The sequence below is a fragment of the Oreochromis niloticus genome, linkage group LG19, assembly GCF_001858045.2.
Source record: "Oreochromis niloticus isolate F11D_XX linkage group LG19, O_niloticus_UMD_NMBU, whole genome shotgun sequence".
Taxonomy (NCBI): domain Eukaryota; kingdom Metazoa; phylum Chordata; class Actinopteri; order Cichliformes; family Cichlidae; genus Oreochromis; species Oreochromis niloticus.
In genome coordinates, this window is record NC_031983.2 from 22737350 (window position 1) to 22762745 (window position 25396).

Genomic DNA, 25396 nt, shown 5'->3' on the forward strand with positions numbered 1-25396 from the left:
CTCTGGAAATATACTGTACAACTGTATGATAAAGTTGTACAGTATGTATGATAAAAACTAAAACTAAAAACTGATGATCTAACATGAAGCTGTCATAACTCTGGCTCCAAGTTTGGGGCCCAACTATTTTTGATTTTTTCTTTTTCCTTCCAGAAAAAAAAATTCCCTCTGGAGTTTTTCTCACATTCCCTCAGATATTTATCCTTTTTCCATCACCTCCATCCTTCACCTTTAATGCCAACACTTTCCCACTCATTCAGTTTTCCTCTCCACCATCTGTCTTTCTCATTTTCTCCTCCTCAGTGTTGACTTTGTATGTGAACATTAGGATACTGACCAATACTGCGCTGCATGCTGTGCTATGTCAGCATAGAAAGCATGAAAGGAAGTGAGGAAACCAATGTGTTTTGGTTTGTTTGCATTTAATTTGGTAGTAATTTGTCTCCACACTTTGTATTTATTGCTTTGCTTCTGGTTTTAATAGCCAGTTTGTACACTATTGGTACAGCGGCGCCACCTAGTGGACATAGACATAGATGTGATTTGGACTCATGTTTCGTCTTTCTAATCACTTATTTCCATGGAAAATTGAATATAGCCTGAAGATGGACTACAAAAACTTTATTCTTACCATGCTGTTGCATGCAGGTCTTAAAAACATTTCATAATTAAGGTTGCAACTTTACAGAAAAAGGAACAGAGGAATAATTTTTCTGAATAGCTGCTCATATTGTCCGTTCATGTTTCCCTTCCTAATGGAAAGGTTATCCAAAGCAACTCCTGATTTCTCCAAGGCTTCCTGTTATTGAAGTCTAAAGTTTCTGAATGGGTGTAACTAATAGAAACTAAATCATGATGACCCTTACTCTTAACAATCTTAATTTACAGAATTTAAAATATTTATAAATCAGTTTTCTTCATCCATGGCATGGATGAATCTTTCCAGCTTTTATTATCCCAACTGGGTAAATTAAACTCAGTGGGGAAACTCCCTAAGCTAGATTATTTGAACCTTGTCCAGAGCCCAAGAGTTAGACTAAAATGTGACATATCTAAAGATAAATTTATGCAGTGAACCATGCAGGTTACAGTTTTGGCATTTAGCAGTAATGACGAATATATTTTATTCAAATCCAACTTTCTCTTCTCTCTCCCTAAGTAAATAAACTCATTGAGTATCTAAAGAAGCTAAAGCTTTTTGTTATGATCTGTGTGTATTTTTGTATTCCCTTTGACCATCCAGGTAGATGTTAAAACTACTGGTAACGCTTACTTCCTCTTAATTCCACTGTATAGAAATTGACTGCAGTTGCAAAAAACAAACAAACAAAAGAAAAAAAAAATCAATCACTTGTCTGAATGCATTATGGGACGGGTTTGTTGGGAATTCTGTTCTAAGAGTAGAATAACTGTGAACCTGAGCAGTTAGAGCAGTCTGACAGAAAATGAGGAAAAGAAGAGCAGGTCCCTTTTAATAAATATTTTTAATTTGGTTTGGAAGCGTTAAAACAATACTTAAGACAAAAACTTTTTACACCTTGACAAATGAAAGAAAATTTCCTTGTCTTTCCCTTCTGTAAGGCCACTTAATTTACTTTACTGTATCTTACAACCTAGGAAATTCCACCACCTCTTAAGATATGCTGAATAATAATAATCCTCCGGCCCCTGTGAACCACGGAGTCCCTATACCATGCAAAGTAGATCATTTTAAAAGACTGTGGCTTAGACAAGCCGGTGCCACTGAGTTGGTAAATGACTTGTGGTCAGCTGATTAAGTAGGAAACAAGCTGTCCAGTCTACTAGACCACAGACGGACAGAAGTGCTGAGTCCTTCTCTAGACCTTAATCTAAAGGGATTTAGACTAACAAGAGGCACTTAAACAGTACGTAAATGCTGCTGTCACTTAAACCTGACTCAACAAAAATGAGCCAATAGTTTAGTGGCAGTTACGGAGAAAGGCTGTAAAACTGACAAACAATAGCTCTGGCACGTATCGAATCACCACAGACTGATGAAGACAACTCTATAACTAGGTGGACTCTGGAGTAACTGGAGGCTGGATGATCTCGTCTTCCTCCTCCATCTGTGTCTCTGGGTTTTTATCAGCTGCATCGCCTGCCTCGTCCTCCTGCTGATTATCATCCTTTTTGAACAGCTTTTTAAAGAAGCTGTTGAGCCGCTCCAGGATTTCGATTGAGTGGTTGATAACCAGCGCCAGCCAGGCCATGCCAAAGAAGATCCACGAGGCTATGAGGACGCTGTACCAATTTGGGTAATATTTGTCTGGATTGCTATCTGGAAAGAAGAAAGGATTTGGGGATTTTACAAGATAAAATTTAGTTTGAGGCATGTATACGTAACAGATGTGGTCAGAATGCATTCATTTCTAAAACGTGGCTTATACTTTTTCAAGGTTTTCTCACTGTGCACCACTGAACCACTTTTCTAGATCACTTCTTAGAAGTCCTCTTCTAACTTCCTGCTAAACAATCTCCCTGAATTCCAGAGGAAAGAATCAACTTGCATAGATGCAAACTTGATGAGCAGGGTGGAAGGTGAGGAAAGTGTGCTGAAGTTTCTAAAAGTAAAACGAGACCCAGAGCTTTCACCTATCAGACTCCTCTCCCTATAATCATTTTGGATCCAGAAACTCATTAGTTTTAAGACTCAAAACTTTTTCAATAAAACTTACAGTTAGAGCCAAATCAGGTGGACCTAAACCAACCGTCAATTATTCTGCTATAGGCTCAGAATGCTGCATGACTTAATGTGACTCACTGAGTACTTCGTCTCTCACTTGTTTTCATTTCCAATCTGTTTATACACCATTAGGGCATGTCAGTACATTTTTGTTGTTTGTCTTCCCGTTAAAAGGGAAAATTTAGAGTACTCAAGTTGCTTTTATAGTGATAGTTTTTAAAAACAGTAGCTAACTCCTTAGCAAATGATAGTTGAAGTGGTCAAGTGCAATACTGATCCTGGACTGGATTCCTGTTCAGGACAGCGAATGCATATTCCAATTTTTAAAAACAGGAAGTATAAAGAAATTTTACTGGTTATCCGAGGCATTTAATACCATTCCATTTTTATCTGTACGCAAACAAACCTGCTCAAACAGGCTGAAACTGATTAGTCAATAAAACTGGGACTGCAAACAGAAACCCAGAAGCTCCAAGTACCAAAGATCTGGTTCCATGCCTGCAAGAATTCTGAATATACATGTACAGAATTAATGAAATGAGATCTGTGAATGTTGATGAAAATGATGGAGTAACAGCTTTCTTGAAATTCTGTGTGGTAGTTAGGGACCCAGTGTAGATCAGCAGAATGATTTGAAAGTCAGGCCACTCTGACTCTGAAGTTAATATTTACTCTCTGCACAAGTTTGGCAATGATGGTGAAATCATAGGCAATGTGTTAAAACAGAACTGGAAGAGGCCAAGAGGTGCACACAAATTTGACTTTGATTATGAGATCTAAAATGGTAAAATCAGGTATGATTTTCCATGTTTACAGGCAATTCTATCTTGCAGAAGCTGATCAAATGTTGGCAAGTCTTAGGACTGATATTTAAGCTCCCTTAGTCTGCCTGGAGCTGCTGCTCATGCGCAAGCTGTTTTAGAACTCACCTACACCCCAGCACCTATTTTTTTCATGCTGCTTTTTGACTCGACTGGTGTCATGCCTGTTCTATTTAAAACGTGATTTGTTCAGCTTAAGTACTAATTTCACAAAACAAAACAAACAATCCAGCTTTACCTGCCACAAAATCTCCAAAGCCGATGGTGCTGAGGCTGATGAAGCAGTAGTAGATGGCCTCGGCATGTGTCCAGCCCTCTTGCTGCTGGAACACAATCATGGGCATGACGAAGAAAAGGACCCCTCCACAGATGTAACAAACAAAGTGGATGGAAAAGCGGGTACATGTCTGCAGCAAGATATGGGAAAGAGAAGCAGCGTTAGTCTTCCTCTGAAGAATAATCTCTCCTTTTGAAAAGGTTTATCTAAAATCAGGACATCCTTACTTTTCGACTAGTCTTTTTCTCCAGGAAGTTAGAGATGTTCCTTTCTATGGCTAGGATGTACTTGCCCACTCTGTTGAGAACCACAATGTTGAGTGGTATACCGAAGAGTGCAAAGAACACGCAGAAGATCTGGCCACCAGCAGTGCTGGGACACATGTTCCCATAACCTGAAAAACTTTACACTGTTACTATGGTGGAAGGAGAATGGTACTACACTACCGCATTGTTTAAAGCATCAAACCTTTAAAGTTACAGTGTTCAAAATATCACAGTTACATGTCAGTAGATCACAGTCAAATGAATTCCTCTTTCTTCCCTACCTGCAAGAGGATAGCTGTAGCTACAGGGGCTGCTGTACCTCATAAAGACATGTTTCTACTGCTATTTGTGTAACAAAAAAACAACAACAACTTTTTTGTGCACACTATATTTTAACATGTTTTAATAATATTAACACTTACACAATAAATCAGGAATAAATACAATTTATACAGTCAATTCAATATTCTGTGGTGTTTAGGTTTATACCCCAGAGTCACCTGAAAAACTCTGCTGTTAATTGGTAGTGAGTGCGCTCACATAGCAAAGTGACTTTGGACCAGAGTTTTTTCTAAGTTGTCAGTCCATTGTTTACCTCAGCTGTCAATACTAGTTCAAAAGGGTCAACTATTTACATGGTAAGAGGAACTGAAGGTCAGTCAGTCCGGAAAATAGCTAAAACTTTGAAGGTGTCTCCAAGTTCAGTTACAAAAACCATCAAGACCATCAACCCTCAATACATGAGGACCGCCCTGGGAAAGGAAGACCAAGAATCACCTCTGCTGCTGAGGATAAATTCATCCAAGTCACCAGCCTCAGAAATCACAAGTTAACAGCACCTCAGATTAGAGCCCAGATAAATGCCACATAGAGTTCAAGTAGCAGACACATTCTACATCATTTTCAGAGGAGACTGTGCAAAACAGGCCTTTATGGTCAAATAGCTGCAAAGAAACCACTACTAAGAAAAAGCAAAGAGCAGAAGAGATTTGTTTGGGCCAAGAAACACAAGGAATGGACATAAGACCAGTGGACATCTGTGCTTTGGTCTGATGAGTCCAAATTTGAGATCTTTGGTTCCACGTGCGTCGCAGAAAAGGCGAAGCATGGAGGAGAAGGTGTGTTGGTGAGGAGGTGCTTTGCTGGTGACACTGTTGAGGATTTCTTCAAAATTGAAGGCACACAGCAACATGCTATCCCATCCGGTTTGCGTTGGACCATCACTCATTTTTAAACAGGACAATGACCCCAAACAGACCTCCAGGCTGTTTAAGGGCTTTTTGACTAAGAAGGAGGGTGATGGAGTGCTGCGCCAGATGGCCTGGCATCCACAGTCACCTGACCTAAACCCAATCGAGATGGTTTAGGATGAGATGGACCACAGAGTGGGCCAACAAGTGCTCAGCATCTCTGGAAAACTATTTCAGTTGATGACCTCATGAAGATCATCGAGAGAATGCCAAGAGTGAGCAAAGCAGTAATCAAAGCAAAGTGTGGCTCTTTAGAAGGATCTAAAATATCAAACATGCTCTGAGTCTTTTCACACTTTTTTGGTTTACTAATTAATTCCATATGTGTTCATTCATGGTTTTGATGAAAATAAAGAAAAACTATTAAATGAGAAGGTCTGTCCAAACTCTTGACTGGTAATATTTATGGGGGACTCTGACAGCTTCTACAAACCAGTGCCCACTCCCTTATATTTTTAATGGATGAATTTTAAGTTTAATAGAATGCAGCAATTTGCTTGAAGGTGTAATTACACACTAATCTGTATATTCATGAATACAGCATTCTTTTTTTCTATGACATAACCTAAATAAAATTACTGACTGAACCTCTAATTATTCATTAGGACATAGCGTTTCTCCCAGTTATAATGCTACGTCCAGATGAACAGAATCAACTTATGTTTTGTATTGTTTTGTTTTTTAATAATGAGTGATGCCTAAATTATATCTAACCCCCTGTGTGATCATGGGATTACAAATCTCATGGGTTGTTCCCGTCCCTTATTGCTTACCTATAGTTGTGACCACAGTGGCAGCAAACACAGCTGAGCTGGTGAATTTCCAGAAGCCGTCCGCCGTGTAGTTGCTTTTCAAACTCAGGCCCACCTTTGATGTGTCTTTAACAACCTGAAAAACAAATTAAAAATAACAGAAATCATAACAACAATAAAAATAATCATGACCACATCTTTATCCTGGTTTTCACTAGTTCTTCACCTGACAGGAACCTTTTCCATAAGACCATATGAGTCACAATTATGTAACTGTTTTGCATACTGGTCCACCTCGTTTAAGAGGTACTGAAACACAATGACCTTGCTATCAGACAGAAAGCAGCAGAAGGTAAATCAATAAGGAAAAAAAAAGTTAAAATTAAGATAAAGGTAAAAAAATTGATGTGAAATGCAAAATATATATGTATGGCAAGGAAGGCATAAAACCAATAGCAACTAAAAACAATCAACGAACCACCTTTACAAGCTGCCTGCATTTGCTATGACACAATGCAAATCAAAGCAGCTCCTCTCAGTGCCTGAAATCACTAGGCACAACGTTTCAGCCATTCGTTAAATTGTGGTTACCATTTCTACTCCTACATGCAGCAGAATACTCATTTTTTAAGGATGACTTTTTACCTTTAAATGAAGTTTATGCATTTAATGGAAAATTGTGTGTAAAATTTAAAGCTTCATAAGTCAAGTCTGGTCACAAGTCACAGGCAAAGCAGAGTGCAGCAGGGAATGTCTGAAGGAGCTGCTATTTGCATCTAATCCTTTTTCCTTGTCACATGAAAAAACAAGTTTATATGATGCCAATTTTCACCTGTTTTGCCCCACTACTGTTGCCAGTCACTTCAATAATTTACTGAAGGTAGAAAACACTGAGCAGATAAACATCCTGCACATCTATTTTAAATGTATTTTTTCTAATTACCCCCTACGAAATGTAGGCAAACTTTCACCACCAGGGGGCAGCGTTTTACCGATGTGTGCTCAGTCTGATGGTACAAACGTTTTAATAGCTCTATTTATATTTTATCATACCTATACTATTTTCCTCTAATTGTAAAATATTTCAAAGCAATTAACTATAGATAAAAGTAATTGTTATCTATAGAGGAGTGAAAATAAAACTAAAACAAACACACAAGCAAACCTGAACAAAATATAATTATTACAAATAGTTACAGTGTAGTGATTATCGTAAAATTACCACATATTACTGTAAAATTATTGTAACAAAAAATATAAACATTTGTTGAAGTAAATTAACAAATTTATGGTAGGAAACATTTTCATAGTTAAAACATCACAACAACATATATCAATATATATTCAGCCACTGGAAGTATATATTTATATCTAATTCACTGCATATTACATTGGTTAATAAGTCATTTAACAATGGCTTATTAAAATAGTAAGTTCCAAAAAGCAAACTGTAATTAAATTGGTTCCTTCTGTCAATGTATAAATATATAAATGCATATAGTAACACTATAGCTCAACAGTGCCAGACTCCAGAATGCCCTTCCTGTAAATTTGTGGTGATCCAGTCAGTTTAAAAAACATTTATAACTTAAACATATGCTTTCAATGTTCCACAGTAGTGGAGTGTCTCCATTAAGAAACATGAAAATGCAAAGTCATTATGGTTGTGGTTAAGACGTAAATACAGAAGTAGAGAAAGCAACAAAAAGGCCCATCAAAACACGCAATCACAAATTGCAGACATGTATAGAAGTTTGTTTTATAACCCACATTTCTGTTTCTCACCTGAGCTATGGCCTCCAGGCCCGCTTGGTTGAGACAAGGGTACTTGTTAAGGAGTCTTTCTTTTTGGTCAAGCAACTGTCTGACATCCTTCATTCCAAGATCTCCCTCCAACTTCCAGAAAATCACCCCACCGATCAGCACATATGCCACATAAACCAAGCCGAGCAGAAGAATGGAGGGGATCTGCATCAGACTTAACTTTTCCTTTACTCCCATCTTGGCAAGTGTCTCAACCTCTGCAGCCGGGGACAGACACTGCTCAGGCTTTACCTGCTTTTGGCTTCTCGTGCTGCACTGCAGGCAAATGAACCTCCACCTGGGCTACGGTTTCAATCACACCAGGTCTGCCATGCAAATCCAGAATGACAAAATAAGAACAGGCACTGGACAAAATCTTAATCTTAGCATCTCAGACCAAGGATGTAGAATTTGACGATTCATTATTTTTAATATACAGAGAATGGCACAAATATGATAGATATAGGTTGTGTGCTTGTATGGTTGTATTTCAGCATGTATTTAATAAAACTGTGGATTTCCACACCATGCTTTTATCAAAATACCTCAAATATAACAAAGATACAATAATAGATTTATTTAAAGCTACTTAAGATCTCACAGTGCATTAAAAATAGTAAAAAATGGCCATTGAATTTTGCAGTTCCTTTAATGGCCACTCGAGGTTGTCTTCAATCCCCATAGACTCCCATGCTTAATTCTCAGTTCAGCTAAATTTAGTTTTTTTTTAACAGGGCCAAATCACAACAACAGTTGCCTCAAGGCACTTTAGATTGTAAGGTAAACCCTACAATATATACAAAGAACAACCCAACAATCATATGACCCCCTATGAGCAAGCACTTTGGCAACAGTGGGGAGGAAAAAACTCCCTTTTAACAGGAAGAAACCTCCGGCAGAACCAGACTCAGGGAGAGGCAGGGCCATCTGCTGCGACCGGTTGGAGGGAGAGAAGGAAGACAGGATAAAAGACATGCTGTGGAAGAGAGCCAGAGATTAATAACAAGTATGATTTAATGTAGACAGGTCTATTAACACATAGTGAGAAAGGTAACTAAAGAAGAAATACTGAGTGCTTCATGGGAACCCCCAGAAGCCTACGCCTATTGCAGCATAACCAAGGGAAGATTCAGGGTCACCTGATCCATCCCTAACTATGTGCTTTAGCAAAAAGGAAAGTTTAAGTTTAACTAGAAAAATTTGCATTTCCTGCGAAAATGCAGTGTGGATGCTGTAAAGCTGAAGCTGTCAGCTGAAACTAGCTGAAAAAGCTGAAAAGTTGCAGAAGTTGTAAAACCTTTGCAAAAAATTGTAATAACTTTGCAGAAGCATAAGAACTTAGCAAAAATGTAATTACTTAGCAGAACTGCAATAACGTAAAGAAAACATAATACTTGGCAGAAATACAATAACATAGCAGAACTTAGCAGCAGAAATTAGAATAAATATTGTAACTTAGCAGAAACAAGATAACTTTTCAGAAATACAGGATTTTAGCAAACATGGTACAAGATTACATAGATACTTTATTTAAACAAAAATACCTAAACATTGCACAAATACTGTGATTTAGGACAAATACTACAACATAGCAGCAATGCTGTAATTCAGCAAATAAATTATGCTATGGCACAAATAGAAAGAATATGCTCAAATACTATGATTTTGCTCAAATAATATGATTAAGCAATAATACTAAGATTTAGCAGAAATACTGTATTTAGCACAAACACCGAAAAGTAGCAGAAATACTGTAAATTAGCATAATAGCTTGCATAATAACTTGCACAATTACAAATATGGACATGGTAAATGGCCTGTATTTATATAGCGCTTTTATGGTCCCTAAGGACCCCAAAGCTCTTTACATATCCAGTCATTCACCCATTTACACACTGGTGATGGCAAGCTACGTTGTAGCCACAGCCACCCTGGGGCGCACTGACAGAGGCGAGGCTGCTGGACACTGGCGCCACCGGGCCCTCTGACCACCACCAGTAGACAACGAGTGAAGTGTCTTGTCCAAAGACACAACGACCGACACTGTCCGAGCCGGGCCTCGAACCGGTAACCTTCCGATTACAAGGCGAACTCCCAACTTTTGAGCCACGATCGCCCCCATATATGGAAACAAACATGCACAGAGACACACACAGGATCCAATTCAATCAACCAGTGTAAATATATTGATTTTAAATCACACAATAAGATACACCCATAAAAAGGCTCTCTATCTCTCTCTCTCTGTCATACAGACACACACACACACACACACACACATACACACACACACACACACACACACACACACACACACACACACACACACACACACACGCAGCAGCAGCAGAAGCAGAAGCAGAAGCAAGTGAACAAACAGGGGCTGTACATACAGTGTTTCCTGTATGTTTCTAGGTGGGTCAAAAAGCCTGGAGCTGCTTAATTTGAATCCACCAATCAGAAAGGCTATGTACTTTTTCCTGCCAAAACAAGTGCACCTGTTTTTACACACGCAGCACAGAGACAGGATTTGTGCAGTCTATTTTTCATAGTGAGGACTCCTCTCAAACAAATGGCTATAATTTCCTTACCAGCTGCCCCACTGGGAAAGACAGTGAGCTCTTGGGAAACGGGGTGATGAGCAGTCAGAATTAGATCGCGGTGAGAGGCAAAGAGCGCCGTTTTTTGGAGTTACAAAACGTCGTGTAACTCCAAAACTAGGTGGACTAGAAGCATAATTCTTGTACTGGGTGAATCAGCGGACTTTGGTGTACTTTGACTGCGATTTTCATTACTCTTTGTACATCCGTCGCTGAGATATGACGAGAGAAGAAACTGCAGACCTCAGATATGATTGGCTGGCTGGGAAGCTGGCAGAAATATATAGTAATAGTGTGATTAAGCATAAATACTACATTTAGCAGAAATACTGTATTAAGCACAAATCCTATAAAAAGCAGAAATACTATATTAAGCACAAATCCTATAAAAAGCAGAAATACTATATTAAGCAATATAAAAATCCTATAAAAATGGTATAAAAAGCAAAAATACTGTAATATGATTTGGTAGAAAAACTATAATTAATCAGAAATACTATATTTGGCAGAAATACTGTAATCAGCACATATACTGTAACATGACAGAAATTCCTCCACTTAGTAGTAATACTATAACATAACACAAATGTTATGATGAGTTGAGCGGCTGGTGCTCTGGTGCAGTCAGCACAATCTGGAGCTGAACACTCTTAAAACTGTAGAGATGACAGTGGACTTCAGGAGACATCCCTCAACTCTGCCCCCCGTCATCATATCAGACAGCCCTGTGTCGACTGTGGAGATCTTCAAGTTGCTGGGTACCACCATCTCCCAGGACCTGAAGTGGGAGACCAACATCAACTCCATCCTCAAAAAGACCCAGCAGAGGATGTACTTCCTGAGACAACTGGGGAAGTACAGTCTTCCACAGGAGCTGCTGATCCAGTTCTACACTGCAGTCATTGAGTCTGTCCTGTGCTCCTCCATCACAGTCTGGTATGGTGCAGCCACTAAACAGGACAGGTGCAGACTGCAGCGGACTGTACGGGCAGCAGAAAGGATCATCGGCGCCCCCCTGCCCTCCATCCAGGATCTGTACCTCTCAAGAACCAGGAAACGGGCAGGGAAAATCATCACAGACCCCTCACACCCTGGACACAGACTTTTTGATCTGCTGCCCTCTGGCAGACGGTACAGAAGCCTGCAGACCAGGACCACCCGACACAGGAACAGTTTCTTTCCCCTCACCATCTCCCTTCTAAACAGTTGAACTGTCACACTCCTCCCACTGCCAGACTGCAACTGCACCTTATGTACATTCTGTAGTATTCATTCCACCTCATTTCATTTTGTATTTTATGTATATACGTTTAGATTAGTTATTTATAGTTGGTTTACACAGCTTTGTGTATGTATGGGTATGCATGTGTAATGTATATATAGATACGTGTGTGTGTGGGTGCGTGTGTGTGCGTGTGTGTGTGTGTGTGTGTGTGTGTGTGTGTGTGCGCGCGTGTGTGTGTGTGTGTGTGAGATTTACATTGCTGTGCTCGAGAGCCACCATCTACCGGAACCAAATTCCTTGTATTTGTATGCACATATACTTGGCCAATAAACATGATTCTGATGACTTGGCACAAAAACCATGATTTAGCAGAAATACTATGATTGAGCAGAAGTACTAAGATGTAGTAAAAGTACTTTGATTTAAGAGAAATCCAATTATGGAGGAGTAATACTTTAAAATGGGAGAAATATTGATACACACACACATTCACAGAGCCTAAAGGGAAGAGTATTTGTGCCATGGAGTGTTAAGAAGAATGTGAGGTCCATATTAGAAAAGCTGGTAAAAAGTTTTGAGAATTGTAATAAATGATGAATATGAATTAGTGGTCTGTGATAGTGTATTAATTTGTAGGGCAAAAAACATGTTGTCCAAGGTGGAGTTGAACCCACGACCTTTAGGTTGCAGACCTGTGTTATTACCAGCTGCCCCACTGGGAAAGACAGTGAGCACTTGGGAAACAGGGTGATGAGCAGTCAGAATTAGATCGCGGTGTGAGGCAAAGAGCGCCGTTTTTTGGAGTTACAAAACGTCGTGTAACTCCAAAACTAGCTGGACTAGGAGCATAATTCTTGTACTGGGTGAATCAGCGGACTTTGGTGTACTTTGACTGCGATTTTCATTACTCTTTGTACATCCATCGCTGAGATATGACGAGAGAAGAAACTGCAGACCTCAGATATGATTGGCTGGCTGGGAAGCTGGCAGAAATATATAGTAATAGTGTGATTAAGCATAAATACTACATTTAGCAGAAATACTGTATTAAGCACAAATCCTATAAAAAGCAGAAATACTATATTAAGCACAAATCCTATAAAAAGCAGAAATACTATATTAAGCAATATAAAAATCCTATAAAAATGGTATAAAAAGCAAAAATACTGTAATATGATTTGGTAGAAAAACTATAATTAATCAGAAATACTATACTGGGTAGAAATACTATATTTAGCACAAATCTTATAAAATAGCAGAAATAGTATGATTCAGCACAATAGTAATAACTTAAACAGAAAAATTGGAAAAGCAAAATGGACAGCTGAAAAAATGCTGAACATGCTAAGGGTCCTTCAAATGTACATGTTAAATGAAAAAAAAACTCAGCAAAAAAAGTGTAACAGTCACACAATCACAAATATGGAAACATATGGAAACACACATGCACAGAGAGACACACACAGGATCAAATTCAGTCAACCAGTCTAAATATATTGAATTTAAATCATACAATAAGATGCTCCCATAAAAACTCTGTCTCGCCCTCTCTTTCTCTCTCTCTGTCACACACACACACACACACACACACACACACAGGGAGAGAAAATCAAGTTTCTAGCTCAATCAAGCAGCCTGGGAGCTGCTAAATTTGAATCCACCAATCAGAGAGCCTGTGTACTTTTTCCCGCCAAAACAGGTGCAGCTGTTTTTACACACACAGAGCACAGAGACAGGATTTCTGCAGTGAATTTCTCATAGTGAGGATTCCTCTCAAACAAATGGCCATAATTTCCTAACCGTAGGGGCTAGAACAGTCATTCTTACACCGTTTTGTTCAGAAGAGATGGGGGAATCTTAAAGTGTTGACACTTTATCATTAAAATATGAATTATTGAAGATATTTGACTTCTAATGCACCATAACTGAGTAGAGGCAAGCGAAAACTGCCTTGGCTTGCCCTCAAACAACGCTTTCTAACTCTAAATCTATTTGGAGTATTGATATCATTCTTTCACCGTAAGAGACAGCAGGCTTTGGTGAACAATCATGGAAATTTTCAGGTCTCTGTGGAAATCCATCAAAAAGATATGACGAGAGAAAAAAGTGCCTCATTTCCAGAGTTTGAAATCTGAAGAAATCTGAGTGAGGGACAAATTTCCTACCCTCAAACAAACCCAATTCATGGCCAAATGGTAATAGATGAGAAAAAAATTCTTGAATTGTGAGCGTCAGGAGTGTCTGAAGATATATTGGCACAAGCCTCATGTCTTAACTTCGCTTCGTTAAGGAGATATGACGATTCGAAAATGCCTCTAATTAGAGAAATCCAGCGGTGATTTTGAACAAACTCTCCATTGACTTTCTATGGAGAGTTTTCAGACTTTGTGTTGGTCTGAGGAGATTTGCCAAAATTCTATGAATCTCACAACAATGATGGTGACATTTTCTGAAAGCCAGCAAAAATACCTACGTTTTGATGTATAATTTGTGGAAGTTGAGTGAAAATTAAGCAAGTAGCAAGAAGTTGTTCGGACATGAAGAGAAGACTGCGAAACCTACAGTGGCACACTGGAAGCCAAGTGCATAGCAACCATAACAACGCATGTATTTTCTGAAAAATCACAAAAATGAAACTCAAAACTTAAAGAGGGATAAGATGAAAACGGTAACAGATATGAAAAAGCTGAATCATTAATGAATAGCCCAATAATTTGTGAACATTTTAAAGTTTGAATGGTTGTTCTAGGCGAAAGTATGAGAATGTAGTTAAGTTTCAAAAACAAGCAAGTTTTAGCAGAATTGTGGAAGTTTCCCATTCATTTCAATGGGACAAATTAAAGGAAAAAAGCTTAATATTTTAAAAAGTATAATAGCATAAAATACCAAAAGTCATAGCCATCATTAGCAGAAATAGCAGAATAGTTTAAAATTTGAACGGTGAAAATCGGCTGAAAATTGTTAAAGTAGTTAAGTGCCAAAAAACGTACAAAAAGTGGCAACTAGAATAATAAAGTATAAAGAATAAAGAGAAACAGGAACTCAATAGTGTGGATGCATAAAGCATCCACACAATTATAAAAGTAAAAAGAGTGCCTGTTTCCTGAATCCAAACTGGAAGCTGGTTCCATAGAAGAGGGGTCTAAAACTGAAGCCCTCCCATTCTACTTTTAAATGCTCTAGGAACAACACGTAAGCCTGCAGTGCAAAAACAAAGTGCTCTAATGGGGCGATGTGGTACTATAAGGTCATAAGATGGGGCCTGATTATTTAAGATGTATGTGAGGAGCAGGATTTTGAATTCAATTCTGGATTTAACAGGGAGCCAATGAAGGGAAGCCAATACAGGAGAAATATGCACTCTCTTTTTAGTCCCTTGCTCTTGCTGCAGCATTTTGAATCAACTGAAGGCTTTTCAGGGAGTTTTTAGGACATCCTGATAACAATGAATTACAGTAGTCCAGCCTGGAAGTAATACATGCATGAACTAGTTTTTCAGCATCACTCTGAGACAGGATATTTCTAATTTTAGAGATATTGCACAGTCCTACACATTTGTTTAATATGTACATTGAAGGACATATCCTGGTCAAAAATGACTCAAAGGTTCTTCACAGTGTTACTGGAGGCCAAGGTAAAGCCATCCAGTGTAAGAACCTGCCCCATAGATGGCCCATTTCTAAGATTTTCAGGGCCAAGTATAATAACTTCAGGTTTGTTTGTTTTTTTTGTGAATTTAGAAGCAGAATATTAGAAGTCATCCAGGTGTTTATGTCTTTAAGACATTGCTGCAGGTTAACTAATCAGTGTGTTTTAACCGGCTTCATGGATCACGCTACCTTCGGCCTCAACGGCTACAGGGATCTGGCTAGCTATGAGTTTTTCCAAGGGTGCGAAGCCGAGTCTCACCTTCAGTGATCCTGGCCTCCAGAGCTGCAGATAGGCTACATTTATTACAAGTATCGAGGCCGAGGATTAACTAAACATCTGACAAAATGAGCAGGAAAGTGCAGGAGGGACAGGCGAAAAGGGCCATGCTGCTAGCGAGTCGCCTACGAGCTAAGCTAAGCTAGCGAAACGCTAAAGACACAATAAGTGAATATTGTGAATATATTTTTGCGAGTGAATACACAGAGTGTGCTTATAACAATTACACTATGAAATAAGAAGTTATCTGCAAGTTTTAATTAAATGGCTACTCAAAACACCACTATGTGCTGGAACAGGAAGTGATACGCTACCGCAGAGAGAGGAACAACTGCACTGTGGGCGACATCTGTCTGCAAGGCTTCAGCTCAGCTAATTGGAGTCTCTGAATTGGACCTCCAATCATTGTTTGTGCTGTTGGAGTCGGGTTTTTTTTTAACCTAATTATCTCACAACCACTTACCGCTTAACCATAAGCGATGATTCAAGAAGTCTACGCACCAGTTGTGTTGAATGAAATTCCAGGATTTTATCAGTCCGTTACCCGTTACTAATACTATTACTAAGCAGGTTTGGACACTGGCTGCAATACTGGCCACACCTTATCTTTGTACTTTCAGACTTTCAATCAAGCACCCAGCCATGCAATCTGCCTTAACAATAATTTGTGAAAGCATGGCACTGTAATTTCTTTGTTCCTAGATATTTTACAATCAACTGTAAGTGGCATTATTGCAAATTGGAAATATATACAAAAAAATGAAACAAAAAACAAAATAGAAACTATAATAGAAAATATAATGCGCATTGAGGCTGCTATTGTTGTGGCGCTATACAAGAAAAGATAAGATAAGATAACCTTTATTTGTCCCACGCGTGGGAAATTTGTTTTGTTACAGCAGTGGACAGTGCAAAGTTACATAGAAAAATTAGAGAAAAACACTGGAATAAGATATCAATAAGATATGAATTGAATTGAATTCAGTTGGGTTGAATAGTGTATCTATGTTTGTACCCAGTCTATAGATGCAGCTTGCCAGCCAAGCTATTAGCAGACAAGTTAGCACCACCCTCTCACTCAGATAATCGCACAGCAGGGGTGATGTGTGCTTCCACTGTTTATATGGAGTCTATATATGTGTACATGTCTGTGCTAATATCTCATTTTCAGTAAAGGCTCAGTAGACTCTGTGCTGACAAGCTGTCATTGATTTCCATGTTCCAAATCTAAAGCTTTCAATTTCTCTGTGTTTGATAAACTCTGAAAACATCCTTGTTTATGTAACCATTTAACATTTAAATAGTTAAATAGTCATCCATTTTCTTATTTATTGCCGACCCCCCCCCCCTCAAAACATGCTAAAATATTATTTTATTTTCCCCAAATTCATGACAAGTCTCACACAGCACCATGTTAAGGCTGCGCTCATGACATTTAGAACTTCCTGGATGTGTTCTTACACAGAATTTGCTCATCAGTATTAATCATTAATACTAATTAAACATTAAAAAGTGAGCTTGAAAACACTGAAACACTGTTAAATAAAACACAGGTAGTGTAGTTATACGCTTCACATGCTCAGCTATATATATTCAGTGTTGAATGGATTTAAAACAAACTAAGAACAGTGGGACAGGTGAAAGCCATCCTCCTTTTTTTACAGCTCACTTCACCATCTTGATTAATGTGTTTGTCTAAGATAGCCCTCTGCATTCAATTCACCAGAATTTTCCATCACTACACAAATGCAGACATGTTCTCACAGAAACACACACACAAGAGTTAATAAAAAAAACACAAATGTGTAGCAGAAAACATGATTTCCGCCTGAATAAACACATTCTCTACTAGATCATCTAAGAAAATGTTGAAATAATGTTTACAAAACAGTAAGAAAGATTTTAATGCTGAGAGGCAGCCAGTTATGGCAGTGCCTTTAATTGTTTTATGACTATCACTGAAAAAGTTGATCTTCTTTAATTGTGTCTCTGAAGAATGGCAACTTTTATTTTGCAAGTCACATACTTACATTTTGTAACATTTTTTTAATGGTAGTCATTTCTTGGAGAACCATCACCAACCAATCACACTGGGCCGATACTCCTGGAGCTAAGTAGAGAGCTAAGAGGAGGGATGTTAACCTATACTGAGACCAACTTGGGGAATAACATGGGTAAAAATGTGAGCTGACCCAGTGGGGATTTGGGAGCTGCCATGAGTGCAGTATGAAATATCATGTCGTTGTTACCACATTCACACTTCCTCTAGTGTTTTACAACATGAATCTTCCCCTCAGGTTGAATTCTGTGCAGTGTTTTTGAAAAACATCCCGAGGCTTGTAAGGGAGGAAATGTGACAAAAACAACCTGAACTGAGTGCAATAACACTTGCACAATCTTAAGGTACCAACTGGCTTACTTTCCAGATTTTCTATTAAGTTAAATGATTTTGACACACTGGAGGAGATCACAAAATAAAAGTGAAAAGGGAAATAAGAAGATTTATGCAAAGAGGTCTAAAATCTGTCCAGTGGTGCATGAGAAAATAGTGCTGAATGGGAGATTGGCCACATTTAAATCAAATCAGGCTTTTGATTTTTTCCCCTTCTGTCAACCTGTTCTCATAACTTTCTGAGCATACTTTGTATATATTATGTGAAAAATTTAGCTCTCGGTGAGAATAATTAGAATTGATTAGAAAAGTGTCATTTGTGTGAACTGTTTGCATCTTATGACAAAGTTCAACGCAAATATTTAAAGCACCGATTGTGTGGCCTAAATGAGGTAGAAGTCTGTTTTATACTGCTTCGTGTATTTTAACACAGTCTCACTAAATATATTCGACGCATTGTATATGGTGCTGTCTGCAGTCCATTTTCAGATCTTTGATGTGGCTTCTGTTTTACTGGATGGCATGTTCTCTGCCTCCTCTTGTTTCCTGAAGCGTGGGTAAGTCTGGTCAAGCACATGCTCCATTATACTGGCCGCCATGTTGAAGATGAGAGCGAGCCAAGAGAGGCCGAAGATGATCCAAACGCCTGCAACACTGCGGTACAGAAAGATGTAGGTCTTTCCAGGGTTGGTACCTGCAAGGACAAACCCAAAAACAAAATCAAAAATACTGTTATGAATGTTGAGCTGAGCATTTTGGGATGTTGCCATCTTAGCTCAGACAAAATTGAGGTCTTCAGGAAGAATTCAGGTTTGAGGCACATTCACAATGGCTTCACTTTTCACACCCCAAAGCCGTGTCTATGTTTTAGATTGCATCCATGTTCAGCCTCTCCACATACATTAAATCTTATTGCAGATTGACGTCCAGATGCTTTTTACAGTCCACTGGATAGAATCACAAAGGTTAGGTAGACTTCTCTGTTCCACATTAGTGTTTGTTTGCTCTCTCTACTCACCCACCACATAATCTCCAAACCCAATGGTGCTGAGGGTAATGAAGGCAAAGTAGAAGCCCTCGCCATATGTCCAACCTTCCACGTAACTGAACAGCAGAGGGGGGATGACCAGAAACAGGAGCGTGCCAGCGATAAAGAACAAACTCGCCGCGACAGCCTCAAATGCTTGCTGCAAAAGGACAAAAGTTTTGATATTATCCACAAGGTTATCAGCATACTGTGGCCTACAGATCCAGTCAATGCAACACGTGCCTGTCTTTTTGCCAGCACTTTAGTATTTGATAAACAAATGAACAGAGTAGTTACAGCATTTCTGTAATCTTTTGTTTAAGCCGGTATTTGCTTTCAGTGTCTGAAGCAGGTCCAGAAACGTGATGTCTGGCTTTTAATATCTGCCAGTTCACATGGGAGCTGTGTAAGGTTTGGTTTTGTTAAAGCTGTTAAAATAGGCATAGTTTCAGAAACTAAAAGAAACATTTTGGTGTTAGAGGTTTTTTTTTTTACAGATATGAAAAGATGTGATTGTTTACCAAACCTTAACCCTGTTCCTAGATCGGCCAGCAGTTACCTGGTGAAGGTTAGGAAAATAAGTGGTATGTGAAAGTGTGAGGACACATATCACCTGTATTGCTTATTTTCATTGGGTACCAGTGAGTTTATACCAAAGAAACAAAAATGCTGGAAAGGTGGTGGAGTTTCTTTCTATATATGCCGTTTTTACCACTGATTATGCTGATAAGATCCTTCACATCAGAATCTCATCAACACTGGACATTTTAACACCTCATATTCTTCGGCTTTTTCACTAGACTGTACTAGATAATTGGCCAACCTATGTTAACTTTAAATGTGCCTATAAACCATTTTGATTTGATGTGATCCCTAAAAAATATCACTCCATGCTGTAGCTAATGGACATGAAGCGGTACCTTGTGAGGAACAACCGAGACCAGTCCCTTCTCCAGTCTCCCCAGGTGGATAGTGAAACACTTCCCCAGCTGTTTGAAGAAGGCCAGGTTCAGGGGAATCCCACAGAAAGCATAAAACACACAAAACACCTGGCCGGACACGGTGCTCGGGGAGAGGTTTCCATAGCCTGTGAACCAGATAAGGAGCCGTTATTAAGCAGGGCAGGCATTTCCCACAAATGGGAAAAGTGAAATGTTAAAGTGCTCACCGATAGTTGTGATGACTGTGCTTGCAAAAAAGAAGGAGCTGCTGAAGTCCCAGTTAGTGGGGTTTGTGGAGTTTCCTGAAGGATTTACTCCATTTTTCTTTGCATATAAAATCACCTGCATTTGCACATGCATGCACGCACACACACGCACACACACACACAAATGCAAGCACAGAGGTAGTAAAATCTGGATTAAATACACCTGAACGTTTAATGACTCATGACACTAAAAGGAGCCAGTAATCACATTGGCAAATGTTTTTGATCAGAACACACTAAATGACTCATTAGGTCAGGTTACAGTCAGTTATTACCATGTATTTAACATAATGGTGGCGCCGGCATCCATAATCCTGTATTCACTGTGTCCCTTATCTGACAACAGCAGATTCTATTTTTACATAATGTATCTGATTAATGTCCTTTGAGATGCATTTAAGGCTGCATCTTCTAAAAACTTTATTGTCATGATGTAAAAAAAAGCTTGCAGTAATAATTGATGTTTGTGTAACATCACTAGATCTGTATCTCACTGCATTATTAACATTTATGGTGTTGATAGACATTTATCATGGCACTAGATCTGATGCTGAGCACATTTTGGTAGACTCTGATAATGTAAAGATGCAGCACAAACTTCAAATTGGTAGAAAAATGACTCGCATATATTAATTAACCAGGCAAGGAGGCCTGAATATTTCAAAAACTGCTGATTTCTCCTACTGGGATTTTCCCACACTTGGGTGTATAGAGAATACAAGTTTCCAGTGAGAGGCAGTTCTCTGGGTGAAAATGCCTTGTGGATGTCAGAGGTCAGGGGAGTGTGGTGAGAAAGCACTTGTTATAACCAAGGTTCACTCTCCTCAACTGGCCTCTGCGGTCACCAGATCTCAATCCAATAAAACGTCTTTGGGATGTAGTGGGCTGGGAGAATCACATCATAGATGTCCAGCCAACTAATCTCATCAACTGTGTGATGCTATCATGTCAACATGCACCAAAATCTCTCATGACTGATTCCAGCAACTTGTTGAGTCTATATCATGAAGAAAAGGGCAAAAGTGGTTCCAAGTAGGTACTAGTGAGGTATATCTAATCTAATCTAAAGTCTCCTGCATGTATTTGTATGACTCAAGAGCTTGGTCTTATTAGCTACATTGAAAAGGCATCCATCATCATACAGTTTACCATTCACTTTTTGTTTTTGGAAGCCCTAACAAACTTCCAGTACATTCTTAACCATTCCAGACCCGTCAGGTTGTCTGTGACAGGTCTCCTAGGATAAGTGGCCAGGCAAGTAAATAACAGTTTTCTAATCTAAATGAGCACTCAAAGCTACTTACTGTCAAGCCTCCGACACACATACACACTCAGTGCTTTATTCTATACCTAAGTGCCTTATCTAATGATTTATTATTGCATCGGAAGCAACTCTGGGTTAAGTGTCTTGATGACTTCCTGAGCCACAGCCATGTCATTTTTAAAACTTTGCTTCTTCTCCATAGTTTTAAATCAAACTTTTGGCTTTTTCTCTTTGCTTTCAATTGCAGATTATTTTATGTTAAATTACATATATTTCACTCTATTTTCTATCTAGATGCTCTTAGATTTTTTTATGTTGCCCATTTTACATGAATGCCTTTTATCTTTAATGTAAAGCACTTTGAATTGCCTTGCTGCTGCCTTGCCATCACTGTGTTGGTAAAGTTGGGGCCAACAAAAACATCCTGACAGTGTAATAAATGCCAGACCTTAACAAAGTACTCCAAGGCGTCTCCATCCAAGCAGGTGTAATTTGCTAAGAAATTCAGCTTCTCCATCAGAAAATGGTTTCGATTGTAGTTTTCGGCCTCTCGCTCCAGTATTCGGAAGATGGTGGCTCCAGCCAGCAGGTAGACGAAATGGGCCAGAGCCAAAAGAGCCGTCCAGCTCACTCTGACCCGCACCACGTGAAAGCTCGCCATTGACCTCCTGCCACCAACAGAAAGGATACGATACCAATCCACAAACTTTGAGGAGTTGGTTGTTTTTTCTTAGTTCAGAAAGAACTGAGAGACAAAGCCTCGTTCAGTGAGAGATATTCTTTTTCAAAACAGGCAACGAAATGTGTTCAAGAGAAAGCATTCTAGGAGTTTTACATCACAGCAGGATGATGTTTGGTGAAGCTCTGAGTCGATGGGCTATCAGGTCTCATTCTGGTTGGTCAGAGTCCTGTAGATTTATGGGTTACCTGGGTAATGACCAAACTGACTTCACCTCCATTAGTGACATCTGGACACACACATACACTTCCAACTGTTTCCACTAATAAGGGAGCAACATCTTGTCAGCATAACAGAAGTTAATGTTTGACCAGCAGCAGCACAGGCCATCTGATCCCAGCCTGTAGTCAAGCCCAGACTTCCCTACCTCTATAACTTTGGGTTTCCCCACATGCCTAGTCCCAGTTTCGCCTCTGACTGTACTCATTATGACTATTAAGGAGAAACTTAAACAGGATTTTGTTTTTCAGTCACATAGGTTACAATAATAAAAAAAAATGTCAACACATCAATAAAACAGCATCAACCATTAGGCATATATGGCTTACACAGTTATCAATTATTTAGAGGCATCTGGAAAAAAATTGATCTAACAGATGTCGAATATTTACTCTGTTTTGGTTTCTGTCATATAAACAATTGACTGGATGTTACCCAGTGTTTTGCGATTTCCTGTTTTAGAGCCAAGAGTTCAGCATTTTGGTCATCTTGAATTTTGAACTGGTTTTACATGGTTATGAAGGAGCACCACCCTCTTTTATCCTCTTTATACTTTACGTAACAGTACCATAATTTACAAACTGAACATTATGTTGTATTTTATTGGAATAACACTAGTGACTAAGACCATAATCTCACCAGGAAAGTATACTGATCTCTTACTCCAAAAATCAAAGCGGAAAAAATAATGCCTCAGACTAGGCCATTTTTCTGAGATTTCACTGCAGCAAGTAAAAATAGTACTCAGTGGTTTCCCTATGTTCTTGTATGCATGCTTGACAACATCAGGGCATGCTCCTAATGAGATGGTGTCCTGGGGGATCTACTCCAAGGACCTTCAAAAACCCTGTCCAGCAATCCAAGACTAACCTCCCGTCTCCTGGAATCTCCTCCATGTTTTGTGGGTTGTCTCAAATAGTGCACCCGTTCTTAATTTCATTAAAACCACATTGTTGAACAGATCAGTATCCCAAAAGTTTAACTGGCTTGATGCTATACTAACATTTAAAAGTGGCAGTGTATGCAAAGTAAAACCGCTTCTAATGAACTAGTGCATTCTGGGAGTACAGTAACCCTAGCTCTCTCCTTAAAGTGTTATAGTAAGTAATAGAATAAAATAAAAGTAATAGAAGAATAAAAGTAATAGAAGTAAAAAAAATCCATGTCCTTGTTGGTCAGAAGATTTTTTTTTCCATGACCAACTTTAGATCAATTTTTAGATTGTTGTATTCTCTGCAGATTTACACAGTTTTAACATTTTATTTTTATAAAAACATGCTTCAGCTCTAATTAGACAGTTTGTCTTCCTGGGAACACCCTCTCTATTACAATTACCAGGGAACCCAGTGATGGGAAGTGATGTTCCTGAGGGAAATAACAGATGTAATGACGTGACCGAAAAAGGACCTTTCTCCAAAGTGACTCAGCGTGGATGCAAAACGTGCATGTGTCAAACAAATTGATGCAAAGCCATGTAAACCTGGTGACAGGTCGTCTCTGTCTGGACAAATGGCTGTGAGGTAGCTAGATAGGGAGACACAGCTTATTAGCTGATGCTGATTGAGATATTGATTAGCTTGAGTTAAAACTTATATTATTACTTACTGTGCTTACTGTGGAAATAGGTGCAGTGATTTACTAACATGTGGAAACATGCATGTAATTACAGTATATAAGACAGAAACTGTCTAGTGAGTCAGTATTTAGTAAGGGCACCTTAATTATTGAACACAGCCTGAACTTCCTTGTCATTTCTTTACACTGTCTTCAGAAATAGTTCTCCAGGTTATTTGAAAGACATTCAAAACTCTTTTAAGGATGTTAGTTGCCGTATTTTGTTCTCTGTCAGATGTAGATGATCCCAAACTACTTCACTAATGATGAGGTCTGGGCTCACAGCAGGCCAATATATGACTGACTGTGTTCCACTGTATGTTTTTAAATCCAGCTATGCTTTCACATTATCATTTGACATTTGCGATCATTGTCATGCTGAAAAAGGAAGCTGCTAGCAATCAGCTCTGGATTTTTTCAAAGGACATGACTTTCAGTGTTAATGTGCTATAGATAGTTTTTAGGTCTGCCACTACTCGTTTTGTTCTTCGCTTGTCTAGTTTCCTCAAATTTTTTAAGGACATGCTACACACCACGCAAAGATATGGCAAGCTTTTATCTAAATGGGAATTACTTTGTTTTGGAGAAATTACCTTCTTGGTGCAAAAAATATCTTTTTATGCCTAACACTGGTCCATCCTTCAGATTTCATTGCTTCAGGTATAAAGCCTGGCCTGAAAATGAGTAAAAAAGTAGCCAATGGCCACAGAGAAACTTTGAAAGAACTTCACAAACACTGGAAAATAATTTCTCAATACCTCCTTAAAAGTATAATATAAAGACATGAAGGGTGTGTCAAGAGTTTTCATTGTTCTGTATCTCATAATGACTATTTAGTTCAGAATCCAACAAGAAGAGTTTGTAACACAATCTGAATAGAGCTTTTTACAGACTGGGCACTTCTCTATGGGTGTTTCTTTACCTTTGCCACAGTGCAGGCTGGGATCAGCCTCTCTCCTCATGTCCCTGAACAGCAGCTCAGATCAAATAGCAATGTTCAAGGCTGAGGAACAAAAGCTGCAGTCGCTCTAGCGTCCACTTGGAGCTGGCTCCAAAAGTGACTCCCATGTTAATGTCAAACTTCACAGCAGAAATAAACATGTTTACAGCCTGTTACCATGTTAAAGCTTAAAGTTTGCATTAATTAGAGGTGTGGCTCCTTTAGTGACAGGTTGACACTTTAGCTTTAGCTTCATATCAGCTAACTGGAGTCAGTCAAAAGAACCTTTCTAATTATGCTGTTTCTGTCTTTTGGAACATTTTAATTGTACTTATCTAACAAATAATTAAATAATGTAATTTGCTGTCT

At 38.8% G+C, this 25396-nt stretch overlaps 2 protein-coding genes across 5 annotated transcripts; both read right to left on the bottom strand.

Moving 5' to 3' along the window:
- Positions 1-1465: 1465 nt before the first annotated feature.
- LOC100705492 (potassium channel subfamily K member 17) lies at positions 1466-16230 on the bottom strand. 4 transcript variants are annotated; one of them, XM_025901260.1, is made up of 7 exons: positions 16089-16230; positions 8126-8199; positions 7856-7966; positions 6092-6206; positions 4030-4196; positions 3764-3932; positions 1466-2299 (listed from the first exon to the last, which is right to left on the bottom strand). In XM_025901260.1, exons 3-7 carry the CDS (start codon positions 7946-7948, stop codon positions 2034-2036), a joined length of 810 nt encoding a protein of 269 aa, XP_025757045.1. In that variant the 5' UTR covers positions 7949-7966; positions 8126-8199; positions 16089-16230; the 3' UTR covers positions 1466-2033. The 4 variants fall into 4 exon arrangements, with proteins under 4 accessions (XP_025757045.1, XP_013126923.1, XP_003445454.1 ...); XM_013271469.3 differs by lacking the exon at positions 16089-16230 and adding an exon at positions 15940-16079; XM_003445406.4 differs by having other exon boundaries at positions 7856-8199.
- Positions 16231-18502: 2272 nt separating this feature from the next.
- On the bottom strand, positions 18503-22176 carry LOC100705223 (potassium channel subfamily K member 16-like). Its single transcript, XM_005477590.1, has 5 exons — positions 21964-22176; positions 20213-20327; positions 19965-20131; positions 19036-19204; positions 18503-18711 (listed from the first exon to the last, which is right to left on the bottom strand). Exons 1-5 carry the CDS (start codon positions 22174-22176, stop codon positions 18503-18505), a joined length of 873 nt encoding a protein of 290 aa, XP_005477647.1.
- Positions 22177-25396: the final 3220 nt, after the last annotated feature.